This window comes from Phascolarctos cinereus, unplaced genomic scaffold (genome assembly GCF_003287225.1).
Source record: "Phascolarctos cinereus isolate Bilbo 61053 unplaced genomic scaffold, phaCin_HiC Scaffold_5;HRSCAF=322, whole genome shotgun sequence".
NCBI lineage: Eukaryota > Metazoa > Chordata > Mammalia > Diprotodontia > Phascolarctidae > Phascolarctos > Phascolarctos cinereus.
In genome coordinates, this window is record NW_027555958.1 from 255,771,764 (window position 1) to 255,784,822 (window position 13,059).

The window sequence follows — 13,059 nt, forward strand, 5'->3', positions numbered from 1 at the left end:
ATGGTTTCAACATTGTTCAGACCCTACGTGACAGGCAGAGGCATTCCTGTCAGGGGTTCTAAGTTTCATAATCACTACTCATCTCCGGACTGGGAAGGGCACAGAAAAGGGCACAGAGAGAAACCCAGGGGCCGGAAATGTGGACTCTGGGTTGTCCAGAGATGGTGCTATTCCCCGCCCCCCCCTCCCCAGCCTTTCTATATAGACTGTGTCATTTTATAGAGTGACTGTTTTCTTTTCCTTATTTGCTAGCTTCTGAGAGGCTCTTGATGGCGGGTACTCATGTGTGTCATGTCATATGTGGTGGCAATTGCTGATGAGTCATGAAGTATATGAATTTTTTTTTTAAACAGAAATCAGCATGACTGAGACCACCTTGGCTGCTCAGGGATCCCAAAGTGGGCAATACAGTCCCCTAGGGGGGTACCGTAATGATCAGGGTGGGGGTGGGGGCTGGGGAGGAGCGGTAGTAGCCTTGGATGCCATTGGGGGGCATTGAATAAAAATAAGGGTTAACAACCCCCTCAGGAACACTGAGTAATTTTTTTTTTTAAAAGGAGGGTGGTAGGCCAAATAAGTTTGGGAACCTTTGGTAGAACATTCAGTACGTTGTTAACCCACAGGGCACTGAAAACTGTACATTGGCTACTCAGGTTTACAATACCCACCAAGCCTTTGGCTTGGTGACCAAAATTTCATAGCCAAAGACAATGCAAACTAGCTATCTTGTTCTACCTTATGTACTTAGAGTCTTTTAGACAAGATGTACATGATTATCTCAATTTAATAAATAGAGAAGACTGAGGCACAGCGGGACAAAAGAGGAACAGGGAAATTTAGGAAGGAAGTAAATGCTGTTGGAACTAGCTGTAGGGGAAGAGCTGGGAGCAGTTTCTGCTCATCATCACTCATGGAAACTGAAAGAAAAAAAAAGTGGAGGCACTGTGCTACCGATTCAGAAAACTAATTTACATCCTTCTTTTGCATAAATTTGTGTGGTTGGATTAGAGGATACATCACCCATCTCCATGCGCAGCAGATAAAAGCACATGTATAATTCACACAAGGATGACGTAAATAGATCAGTTACCTCCCTCTTCTAGGTAAGAAGTATCACTCACACTTAGCACTTAAAGGTTTACAATGCACACACCCCACAACCAGTATAGTCAGGCAGGTGTTTGAATCTCAGCTGTTCTAATTAGTGGCTGTATGATCTTCAGCCTCAGTTTGAGGCCTCTGGGCCTCAGTTTCCTCTCCATAAAATGGTGAGGCTGAACTAAATGATTTTGAAAGTTCCTTCCAAGATAATCCTTGTCCTCAATGGGAGATACAACATATAAATAAATATATGCAAAACAATACAGGATAAATAGAAAATAATTAATAGAAGAAAGACAGTGGAATTAAGAAGGGATGGAGAAGATTTCCAGTAAAACAAGGGATTTTAGTTGGGACTTATAGGAAACTAAGGGGGTCAGTAGGTAGAGTGAAGGAGGGAGAGCATTCCAGGCATGAAGGAAAGCCAGAAAAAATTCCCAAAGCCAAAAACACTCCACTGTCTTGTTTGTGTAACAGCCTGGAGGCTGTGCTGAAGAATATGTGTTGGGGTTGGAGGAATAAGATGTGAAAAGGTCATATATACAGTAAGTAACAGACCTGTGTCTTCCCATTCCAAATCTAGTACTTTATGATCTATTCCCTGTTACCTCCATAGCCCATCAGATTTTTATTGTATCATTAATAATTTATTAGTAATTTGTATTCTACAAAGCCTTTAAGCTAATTTTGATGAACTTTAAGTGTCTATCTATGTGCTTTCCATTTGGTTCCCTTGCAATTTGGATTCTTCTGAGATTTTGTTGTTCCAAGATTTGTCCCAATTTTTCCCAATTCAATATGAACCTTTTTAATCGTAAGCAGTTTGGGATTGTTGAAAATATCCTATAATTTCCTAAATGTGATCTAATCTGCTTTCTTCCTACTACTCTATCTGAGCTCTCCACATTGCCAGTTCAAGATTTATGTCCTGATGGCTTAATTTAGGTATGTTACTTGTCCAGCTATATGCCTGGCTAATATGTGTTATTAATCTACTTGTTTTTTCTAGTAGATTACTAAGCCATTTTCTTTTGAGTGGTTGTGGATTCTATTGATAGGAACCCTGTAGTGTCCCTGTAGTGTCCCTGTAGTGTCTGAGGGCCCAGTGCTATTTCAAAGATGACCATATGAAGAACTTTACCTTTGAACGAATGAAGCATTTATTAAGTGCTTACTATGCAAAATGCAAAGCACTAGGCTAAGCTCTAGGAATACATATAGAAAAGTAAGCCTAAACCTGCTCTTTTTGGGTAGCTAGGTGGCACAGCAGATAGCATGCTAGGCCTGGAGTCAGGAAGACTCATCTTCCTGAGTTCAAATCTGGCCTCAGATTATTAGCTGAGGGACCCTGGGCAAGTCACTTAACTCTGTTTGCCTCAATTCCTCATCTGTAAAATGAGTTGGAGAAGGAAATGGCAAACCACTTAAGTATCCTTGCTAAGAAAATCCCCCCAAACCCCAAAACATGAAGAGTTGATAACGACTGAACAATAAATCCCTGCTCTCCAAGAGCTCACATTCTAAAGAGGACAGAACACACTTAAATGGCCTTTTTTTTTCCCAATAAAGGCTAAGTGAGAGGGGGGAGGAGATGATACAAGAAATCTGAGGAGAGAGAAAATTTGGAATATCCATGATAGAGAGTGTGATAAAGGGTTAACCAGAGAGAATAAAAGAATTATTGTTCAGATATGAAAGCCCAGTAGAGATTAGATAATAAAACTTTTAGTGAATCAGCTTGTTTATGTAACTTTACTAAGGAGTTTTCAGCAGTGTGGAATAGAAAAGGAGAAGGCAAGTGTTAGGAGGAATCTAGGGTTAGGATTTGGTTGAGTGTGACTGGAAATAGGATGAGAGGGCAAGGCATTCATGACATTAGGATTGAACTGGTCAACTGTAGGCTTAGTATTGTCAATGGAGGGAAGAAAGGAAAGAGAAGCCAGAGAAATTGTGATATACTAGAAGAGTAGAGAGAAAAGAAATACTAGAGGTCATAGTGAAGGACAGGGAGAGGTGAGTCCCTGCCCACAAGCCCTGTAAGCCCTTTAGTCAGTCACTCAGTCAGTCAATCAATCTGTAAACATTTATTAAGCACCTTCTATATACTAGGTACTGATATAAAGAAAGACAAAATAAAGTCACTGCTCTCAAGGAGGGCAGTCTAATGGAGGAGACAGTAGGTAAACAACTATGTATAGATAAGCTATATAGAAGATGAATTGGAGATAACCAGCAGAGGGAAGTCATTAGAATTAAGGGGGATGGGTAAATGCTTCCTGTAGAAGTAGGGATTTTAGCTGGGTTTCAAAGGAAAGAAGAGAAGCCATGAAATAGAGAATGAGGGACAGCCACTGAAAATACTCATAATCAGAAATTGGAGTACCATGTATGAGAAACAATAAATAGGCCAGTGTCACTGGATCTCAGAGTACAAGGAAGGGTATATATTTATTATAGTGTACATTAAAGTATAAGAAGGCTGGAATGGTAGGGAGGAGGGCAAGTTATAAAGAGCTCTGAATATCAAGCAGAGGATTTTATATTTAATCTTGGAGGTGATAGACAATCACTGGAGTTTATTGAGTAGGGGGTGTGATATGATCAGACCTGCACTTTAGGAAAATCACTGTGGCAGCTGAGTGCAAGACGGACTGGAGTGGGGGGAGATTATGGTAGGTGGACCAACCAGCAGGCTCTTGAAGTAGACTAGGTGTGAGGTTATAAGACCCTGCACCAAGGTGATGGCACTATCAGAGGAGAGAAGGGGAAATTATGAGAGATGATACAACAGTAAACTAGACAGGCATTAGCAGTAGAATGGATATGGGGAGTGGGAGAGAGTGACGATTGAAGATGACACCAACGTTGTGAGAGAATGGTTGTAGCCTAGATAGTAACAGAGATTTTAGGAAGAGGAGACAATTCAATTTTGGACACGTTGAATTTTAGCTGTCTATTGATTCAAAGACACAAATGAAATGGCTTTCAAGGAGCCATAATCAAATCAACTTTACCTTTGCTTCTGGATAGGGTTTTCTTATACTCCCTGATGGCTCCACTTACTCTCCCTGCATAAACTTTTCTTCCTTGGCTACTACTCACCTATGTGTGTTTTGTCCTCCACTTCCTCCCATTAGAATGTAAGTTCCTTGAAGACAATTTTTGCTGTTTTGTTTTGTTTTGTTTTGTTTTCCTAGTGTTTAGCAGACTTAGCTCAGAATAAGCATGTGATAAATGTTTTTTTTTCTTTTCATTCATATTCATTCCAGGCATAGTGGATAACCCCATGAAAAGTGATGTGGTTTTAGGGGTGCAGGGACTCTAAAACTGTTGAGGTACAGGGTGGAGTAATCTGGAAAGAATTCACAACTCAAGCAGTCTTTCAGTCAAGTGGCAAAAGTTTATTATAACAATAATAAAGCGGGCGGAGCTCCTTAAGGAACTCACAACCTAATGGGTGTGAAACTAAAGCTTATATAGAAAAAGTGCAGTAAATGGTGTGCCAAGTATGCTAATTAGGTGGTGGAATTAGGGAGTGGTAGTCAATATACTGTTTGTACAAGATAGCCTCTGAGTCCATAGCTATAGCTTCATCTCTGGGTATATGGTAACTGTGAGAATCAGTACATGTCAGCTCTGCTGGTACAAGATAGTCCTGTTCATGCAAGGGAAATTCTGTAGAGGTCATCTTGTATTTTTGGGAGAGATAGTTTGCCTCACTGGGGTTCACCCATGATTTATTGCCAGAAATGTGTTTTTTGGGCTGAAGAGAGATATGGTCCTAGGGCTGAGGTCCAAGCACTCCCATCAAAAAAGCATAAAGAATGTTATTTGCAAGGAATAGCAAATAATCCAAATTGATGAGTATATGAAGAGGAACAATGTGTAATAAGCTTGGAGAGATAGACTGGAGCCAGATTGTGAGGGGCTTTAAATGCCAAACTGAAGATTGTGAGTTTGAAAACCACTGGACTTTCTTGATCTAGGGAAATCACATAGTCAGATGTGTACTTTGGGAATATTAATTTTGTAGCTATGTGAAGGATGGACTAGAGAGGGGTGATACTGGAGATAGGGAAACCAGTTAAGAGTCTATTATAATAATCCAGATGAGAGGTAATGAGGGCCTCAATAAGGATCATAATTGTGGGAATAGAGAGAAAAGCATATGTTACCCCCCAAAAATTATTTATAGGTGTTGCAAAGGTAGAATTGACAAGACTTGGCAATTAATTGGATATTGGGGGTGAGGAAGAGTGGAGAATGACTTAAAATAAACTTGGTGGTGACAAACCTGGTTGGCTAGAAGGGTAGTGTTTTCTTCAGTGGAAACAGGGAAGCTTGAAAGAGGGATACATTTGAGGAGAATGTTTTATTTTTGGTAATGTAGAGTTTGAGATACCTATGGGACATCTACTTGGAAATATCCAATAGGCAGTATGATGTAGGACTTGAACTCAGAAGAGACTAAGGCTAGGTACAAGGAGTTGGGGTCATTTACTTAATTGAATCCAAGTCAGTTGATAAGATGTGGGTATCTAAAAGTAGGAAAGATTCTTGAGGCATAGCTATAGTTAGGAGGCAGGACATAGATGATGGTTGAACAAAGGAGATTGATACAAATGGCCAGACAGGTAATAGGAGAACCAAGAGAGAATAGTATCACAAAAACCCAGCAAAGAGAGCATCCAGCATAAAATGCTGCAGAGAGATCAAGAAGGGTAAGGACTGAGAAAAAAGCTATTGGATCAGGTCATTAATGAGAGCAATTTGAATTGAATGATGAAGTCAGAAGACATTGCAAAGAGTTTTGAGAGAGAAAGTAGATTTTTTTTAGGGTTTAAATGTGAAAAGGAGGACAGTACACGAGGACAATAGCATGAGGGGGACAGTATTATTAGGCAATGTTTTTTTGTTTGTTTTGTTATTAGGATGAGGGAAAACAACATGTTTGTAATCAGCCAGGAAAGAGGTAGTACATGGGAAGAAATTGAGAGGGTGGAGAGGAGAGGGTGTTTGCTGAAGCAAGATTCCAAAGGGGATGAGAGAAGATGGGATCAAGGGTACAAGTATATAGGTTTGCCTTGCCTAGAAAATGGGCTACCTGTTCATCAGAAACTGGGTCAAAGGAGAGATGAGAAATAATGTTAAGGAATTTTGAGATGCAGAATTATGGAAGAAGGACAATGGCCTCTATTTGCTTATTAAAGTATGAAATAAGGTCCTCTGTTGAGAAGGAGGGGAGGAAATTTGGGAGACTTTAAGGAGAGGAGAGAAAGGTTAGATATAGCCACTTTAGAAAGTATGGTTGCGATTCAATTAGAGAAGAATAAAATGATTGCCTTGCATCAGTAAGGACCCAGTTGAGATTAGATAACATAAATTTGTATATCTACAAATATAGGTAACGCAGTTATATGACTTCCTCTAGTGCCATTGAGAGACATGTGAATAGAAGGCAAAAAAGACAGATTGCAGGGAGGGTGTATAATGCAGGGTTGGGATTTGGTTAGGAATGAGAGAAAATACGATAAGAGTTCAGGGGTAGAAGACCATAGTTAAACCTGTTAACTATAGGGTCAAGATTAGGAAGGGAGGAGCAGTGGGAAGGAATGGTGGTTAGGCTTGGGGGGGGGGAAGGAATTTCAGAGGTCTTGATCAGAGAAATGGAACACCTGTGTGTGATGGTACCTGTGTGTTTGTGTGTGAGTTGGAGTGAAAGTGTAGGTGATGAGAATTATGAAAGTTATAGCACAATAGAATTCCATCACATTTATATGCCACATTTATTAACCAATGGATGAGCATCCTCTTAGGACATTTAAGTACCAGTCCTAAAGGAACTTACAAGCTCTGATCTTCAGGGCACAGACTTGAGCGGAGAGCACTGCCTCTCCCCTTTATACCTGCTGATGCCTTGGTAAAAGAAGGAGAAAGGAGAAAGGCAACCCTGTGATATCACAGCTGACTATGGAGTCCGGGCCATATGTGGGGCCTGATTGTCTCTGAGGAAGCCTCAGCTTGGTTGATGTAATTGTAGGGTCTCCAAAACCCTCCCAACAAAGGTGTCCAGGGAGGAAGAACTTCTAATGATGTCTCTCTTTTCCATTTAGGCAATGATTCAGAATGCAATCAATGGCCACAACATGCACGGAGGACAGGATCCAGCATGCCTTAGAACGGTGTTTGCATGGGCTCAGTGTCAGCCGGGGTACTACCACCTGGACAGGTATCTGTATGGGAAGGAAAGAGGCCAAGCAAAAAGTGGGAGTCTGGCTTTGCCTTGTTTCCTATGTGAGATCTTACCAACCCTGGGTAAGGGGCTGGGCCAAATCAGAACGAGTTTAAACTGGAAATGCTCTGTTCATTCTCATTCTCTTCTACATTCTCCTGCTCTTACTCTGAGCTGCTATCTTAGTGCTTTCTCTGGAAGGAGAGATCCTCAGAAAAGAAATTGTGTGGGGCGAGGATACTGAAAATCAACAAAATCAACAAAATGTCTAGGAAAAAAATGTCTATTAAAAAGCCATGGGAGGAATGGGGTTCCACAAGCTTGTGTAATCCAAAAGATACATTTATTTGGAGAATATCCATCCTCTTGGTTCAGCAAATGTACAGGCACAATAGAAGAAGGAAGAGTGGGCTGCTGGTGTCAGCAGCCATTTATGTAGAGAGAAAAGTCAGCATCCCTTGGTGCTTGGCAAAACCAGAATTTGCATGTTACTTTCCATAAAACATTATTTGTCCTTTGCAGCCCTCATTTCCCCTGCCTTTTGACCCCAGATTAGGTATAGAATACCTATGGCTGCCACCTGAGAGAAAAGGAAGTGCCACCTAGTGAGTGAAAATATAGGTGCCTTTATGAAGATATGCATTATAATGACCAAAGTAGAGGGAGGAAAACGGATAGGCCAAAAGGACTGGCCTCATACTTCTCCAGGATGGAAAAACTAGGATCCCCAGGGAATGATGTGCTCCTGTGCCAGGTAGAGCTTCTGTTTTATTTTATTTATTTTATTTTATTTTTTGCCTTTTTGGTGAGGCAGTTGGGGTTAAGTGACTTGCCCAGGGTCACATAGCTAGTAAGTGTCATGTGTCTGAGGTCAGATTTGAATTCAGGTCCTCCTGACTCCAAGGCTGGAGCTCTATACACTGTGCCACCTAGTTGCCCCTAGAGCTTCTGTTAAAAAAAAACCCCAGTGGTATCTAGACTTGTGCTATCCTGAAGCTTTTTAGTGGGTGGATATCATTGGGCTGCTGTGATACAGTGGAAAACACAAGTTCTGAAATCAGAATTGTATTTGAATTATGGCTCTACCCTTGAATAGCAATGTGACCTTCAGTAAGTAGCTTAACTGCTGTGATCCTCAAATGCTTCATCTACAAAACAGGGACATTATCTGCTTCATGAGATTGCAGTGAAATCACGTAGGTAAAAATGCTTTGTAAACAACAAAGCATTATAGAACTATCAGCTACCATCCTTGTTACCAAATCCTTTAAAAACTAAAATCAGTATTAAAGGCAGGAAGAGGGAAATTAGACCATTCTGCCTGTAGAAATAGGGAAGGTGGTAGAGGCTTTCTTCTGGCTTCTCTATATCTGGCAGAATTATCCATAGCGAAAACCACCATTTAGCATGTTTCGCCAGACCCTGGTCATAGGTGAGGTATGGGGAGGGTCAGGCAAAATGCTGTACTACAGGAATTCTTGGCCCAGGCTGATACCAAAGCTAGCTTAGCAAAGAAGCACAAAAAGCTGACCTTTATACCTGCCTGCTTGCCCCCCACTGAAGCAGAGACCTCAGGATTAGCTTAATACCAGGACAGAGTTAGATGAGACATTGGATAAAGACATTGGGTAGTGCAGGGAATAGAGTGCTGAACTTACAGTCGGAAGCACTTGAATTCAAATCCTGCCTCAGACATCTACCAGCTATGTGAACCTGGGCAAATCATTTAACCTCTGAGCCTCAGTTTCCTTATCTGTAGAATGAGGGGACTGGATTCAGTGGCTTCTCTGCAGCCTACCATCTATAAATCTCTATCTCAGGATATGATATAGGATCATAGATTTAGACCTACAAGAGACCTTAGAAATAATTTAATCCAATTTTCTCAGATCATAGGATCATTGGAGCTGGAAGAAACCTCAGCACCTTTTTAGACCAATCCCTTCATTTTATAGAGGAAGAAACTGAAATCAGAGAGTTTAAGTGAATTACTCACATTCACATAGGTCATGACAGATAGTGAATTTGAATCCAAGTCGTCTGCCTCCACCTCTAGTGCTCTTTTGTTTCATCTTTCTTTTGCCTTATTTGCTTGAATCCAGGCCTCCATAGGACTTCCTGGCTGTCTCCTTACTCTCCTACCGTCTCCACCCCACTAGAGACTTAGACTGTCCCTGGGTCCCCTTACACTTGCTCAACTTTTGCCTTATCTTGCCTTGACTTGTGCTGTTTCCTCACCATGACCCCAGACAAGTGCCTTCCTTTCCTGGCCCCCTACCACTAGCCCTTCTTTTTTTTTCATTATAATTAAACTGTCCTACTTGCTGGTATCTGTGTCCCCAGTGCTTAGCACATTACCTGGCACATAGTAAGCACTTGATAAATGTTTTATCTGTCTCTCTTTCCATTGGCATGCTACCTAGACAAGTAGATCCAGAGAGACTGACCTGCACAAGGTCACATAGGTAGTAAGTAGCGGTTAGTATTTGGACATAGGACCCCTTGATTCCAAATCCAGTGTTGTTTATGACATGCTGTCACAGTCATCTGGTGCAACCTGTACATGAAAAGGAATACTCTCTATAACAGCTCCAACAAATGGTCATTCAGCCTTTGCTTAAAGACCTTCAGTGATGGGTAACTCATTATCTACTAAGGCAGCCTGTTCCACTTTTGGACAGTTCTAATTTTTATGAAGTTAATCCTTATTTTGAGCCAAAATCTGCTTCTCTGCAATTTCCACCCATTGATCTTATTCCTGCCCTCAGGCGCCAACCAAACAAAACTAATATCTCTTCTGTGTGACAGCCCTTCAAATCCTTTAGTTATCAGGTCCCCTCAGTTTCTCTTCTGAACTAAACAAACTGAGTTCCTTTAGCTAACCACTGCACAGAGTAGTCTCTAGTCCCTTTAGAACTTCATGGTGCTGGGGAAAGAGTTATAGTCATGGAGAGGGGAGCTGTTTGGTCTACCCAAAGAAGCACTGGGCAAATTGGTTTTGAAGCTGGAATCTTTGAAACCTTCATTGTACTCAAAGGGTCCATTAAGAAAATTGGGAGTAGCAATAATGGAAGGCTCTGGGGAGGGCAAATAGTGAGACTGTATAAACCTCTATGAGAATTTTCCAGTTTGGAAACTGGCCAGTAAAAAGGATTAGAGATTATCCTGTGCTACTTGTAAGCCCAAAGATAGAAGCATCTTCTTATAACAGATCCCATAGGCTACCTAGTAACATAAGTCATGTATGTTCATTAATAATGCTTCATTTTCATACACTAGAGCTGGCTACAGAATGATACTGAACACAGAGATGGAAGGAACTTGAGGTGCCACAATTATTAGAATTATGATTAGAATCATAGATGTAGAGCAGGAAGGGGTCTCAGAGCCTAACCCTTTCATTTGTAAACAAAGAAACTGAGTCCCAGGGAAGTTAAGCAATTTGCCCAAGATCACAGAAGTATTAAACATCAGAAATGGGGCTATAAACCAGATCTTCTGACCCCAGAATTTGTGCCCTTTCCATTGAATCATGCTGCCTCCAGCTAAATCCCAGGGAGGTTGTGACTTGCTCAAGGGTACACAGTAAGCATCAGAAGTAGGATTTGAATCCAGATCCTGTGATCCCTGAGTCAGTGCTCTTTCCACTGTACTGGCTGTGTGAACCTCAGTCTCCTCACCTGCAAGATGAAGACTATAATTAGCTTGTGCTACACCTACCTCAGTGGATAATTGTGAAGAAGGTACTTTGTGAATTGCAGAGCCCTATATTAGGGCAAGCTAAATGTGAATTAGGGCACCTAAGTGGTTCAGTGGCTAGAGTGCTGGACCTGGAGTCAGGAAGACTCATCTTCCTGTGTTCAGACACTTACCAACTGTGTGAACCTGGGCAAGTCACTTAACCCTTTTGCCTCAGTTTCCTCACCTGTAAAATGAACTGCAGAAAGAAATGGCAAACCATTCCAGTATCTTTGCCTAGAAAACCCCAAATGGGGTCTTGAAGAGTCAGACACGACTGAAACAAATGATCAACAACAGATGTGAATTATTTCCAGTTTGCATTTGTATAAGTGCATTTCACTTTTTAAAAACACTGTCAATATCTTATTTGATCCTCAGAACAATCTTATATGGTTGATGTTATTATCTTTATCTCTGCTTTATAGATGAGGAAGCCTAGGCTCCATGGAGTGAAATAATTAGCTTTAGGATTACATGATTACTAGGTTTCAGAGCCAGGACTAGAACTCAGATCTTTTGATTTCCAGCTGTATACTGTTTCTTTGAGAATGTATGTTTTTTCATGGGAGCTTTCTCCAGAGAGAGTCTGTAGGGAACTAGGCTGGCAGAATGCTAAGAAGGAATTGAGAGGTTACCTTGGAATGTAGCATCGTTCGTGAAAAATCTAAGTTATAGTGTACTAAATTAATATTCAATAATGACTCTCCACAGAACTGTACAGAATTGTTTAGGAATGAGGAATGAGAGTGGGGTGGGTAGTGCTAAGATTGGACTTAGGATGTCTGAAGCTTTTCTTCAAGGCTTCTGTATGGGCCCCTAGCTTTTTTCCCCTTCCCTCACTTAGAAGAGGCCCATGGGTGACCTCTTTCCCTCTTTTTCCCTTTCTAGCTGGGCTGTGTCTAAACTGTTGGAGCTTGCAAGAATTAGTCAGTAGGGACCCTGACAACTTCCTTATCCTCCTGGAGCAGATCCTGCAGAAAACCACAGAGGTAAGGCCTGGCCTATGGTTCTGGGGGGAAAATAGAGATAAGAAAACATAAGGTGAATTGAAGGAAGAGGCATAAAGAATCTTAGGAGTGAAGCTAGGATGTTAGTATGAAAAGTGATCTCAGAGGCCATTCAATTCAGTTCAGAAATCATTTTTAAGTACCTACTACTGTGACAGACATTGTACTAGATACTAGGAATAAAAACAAAACAAAACAGTCCCTGCCCTCAAGGAGCACACTTTCTACTGGGTAGAAATAATATGTACATGGAAAAACCAAAAAATATGTATGTACATATGCAATATCAATCTTCAGCAGTAACTTAGGTCACTAGGTGGTGTAGTGGATAGAGAGCTGAGACTGGAGTCAGAAGGACCTGAGAGTTTATTCCAGACTCAAATACTTCTTAGTTGTGTAACCCTGGGCAAATCACTCAGCTTCTGCCTGCCTCAGTTTTCTTAACTATATAAAAATATAAAATTTCTTAACTAAAAAACGAATAAAAACTATAATAGCACCAATCTCACAAGGTTGTTGTGAGGATGAAATGAGGTGATATTTGCCAAAGTGCTTGGCATAGTGCCTGACACATAGTAGGCAATCTTTTTTTTTATCTTTTAAATTTTATTTATTTATTTAATTTTTGACTGGGCAATAGGGTTAAGTGACTTGCCCAAAGTCACACAGCTAGTAAGTTTTATGTGTCTGAGGCCAGATTTGAACTCAGGTCCTCCTGAATCCAGGGCCGGTGCTCTATCACTGTGCCACCTAGCTGCCCGATTAGGCAATATTTATTAAGTAATAAATACTTATTCCTTTGCCCTTCCTCATTCCCTCCATATCAGTGACTGAATAATGTTCTTGGGTCTGTAAGAGGGAATAGGGTCTTGGAGAATTATATAGTTTTTCTGTAATTCTGAAGAGAACTAACAGTACGATGAGAGATACTGCATAAGGCACAGAAAGGACTGAAAGACTTTCTTTCTTGAGAGAATG

At 41.0% G+C, this 13,059-nt stretch overlaps 1 protein-coding gene across 3 annotated transcripts in view; it reads left to right on the top strand.

Moving 5' to 3' along the window:
• Positions 1-13,059, top strand: part of PIK3R5 (phosphoinositide-3-kinase regulatory subunit 5) — an 89,665-nt gene that overhangs the window by 40,271 nt on the left and 36,335 nt on the right. For all 3 annotated transcript variants that reach the window (XM_020966657.2, XM_020966655.2, XM_020966656.2), the window contains 2 exons: positions 7,215-7,330; positions 11,963-12,063. In XM_020966657.2, the coding sequence (XP_020822316.1) occupies positions 7,228-7,330; positions 11,963-12,063 (204 nt within the window). In that variant the 5' untranslated portion in view covers positions 7,215-7,227. The remainder of the gene's footprint in view (positions 1-7,214; positions 7,331-11,962; positions 12,064-13,059) is intronic.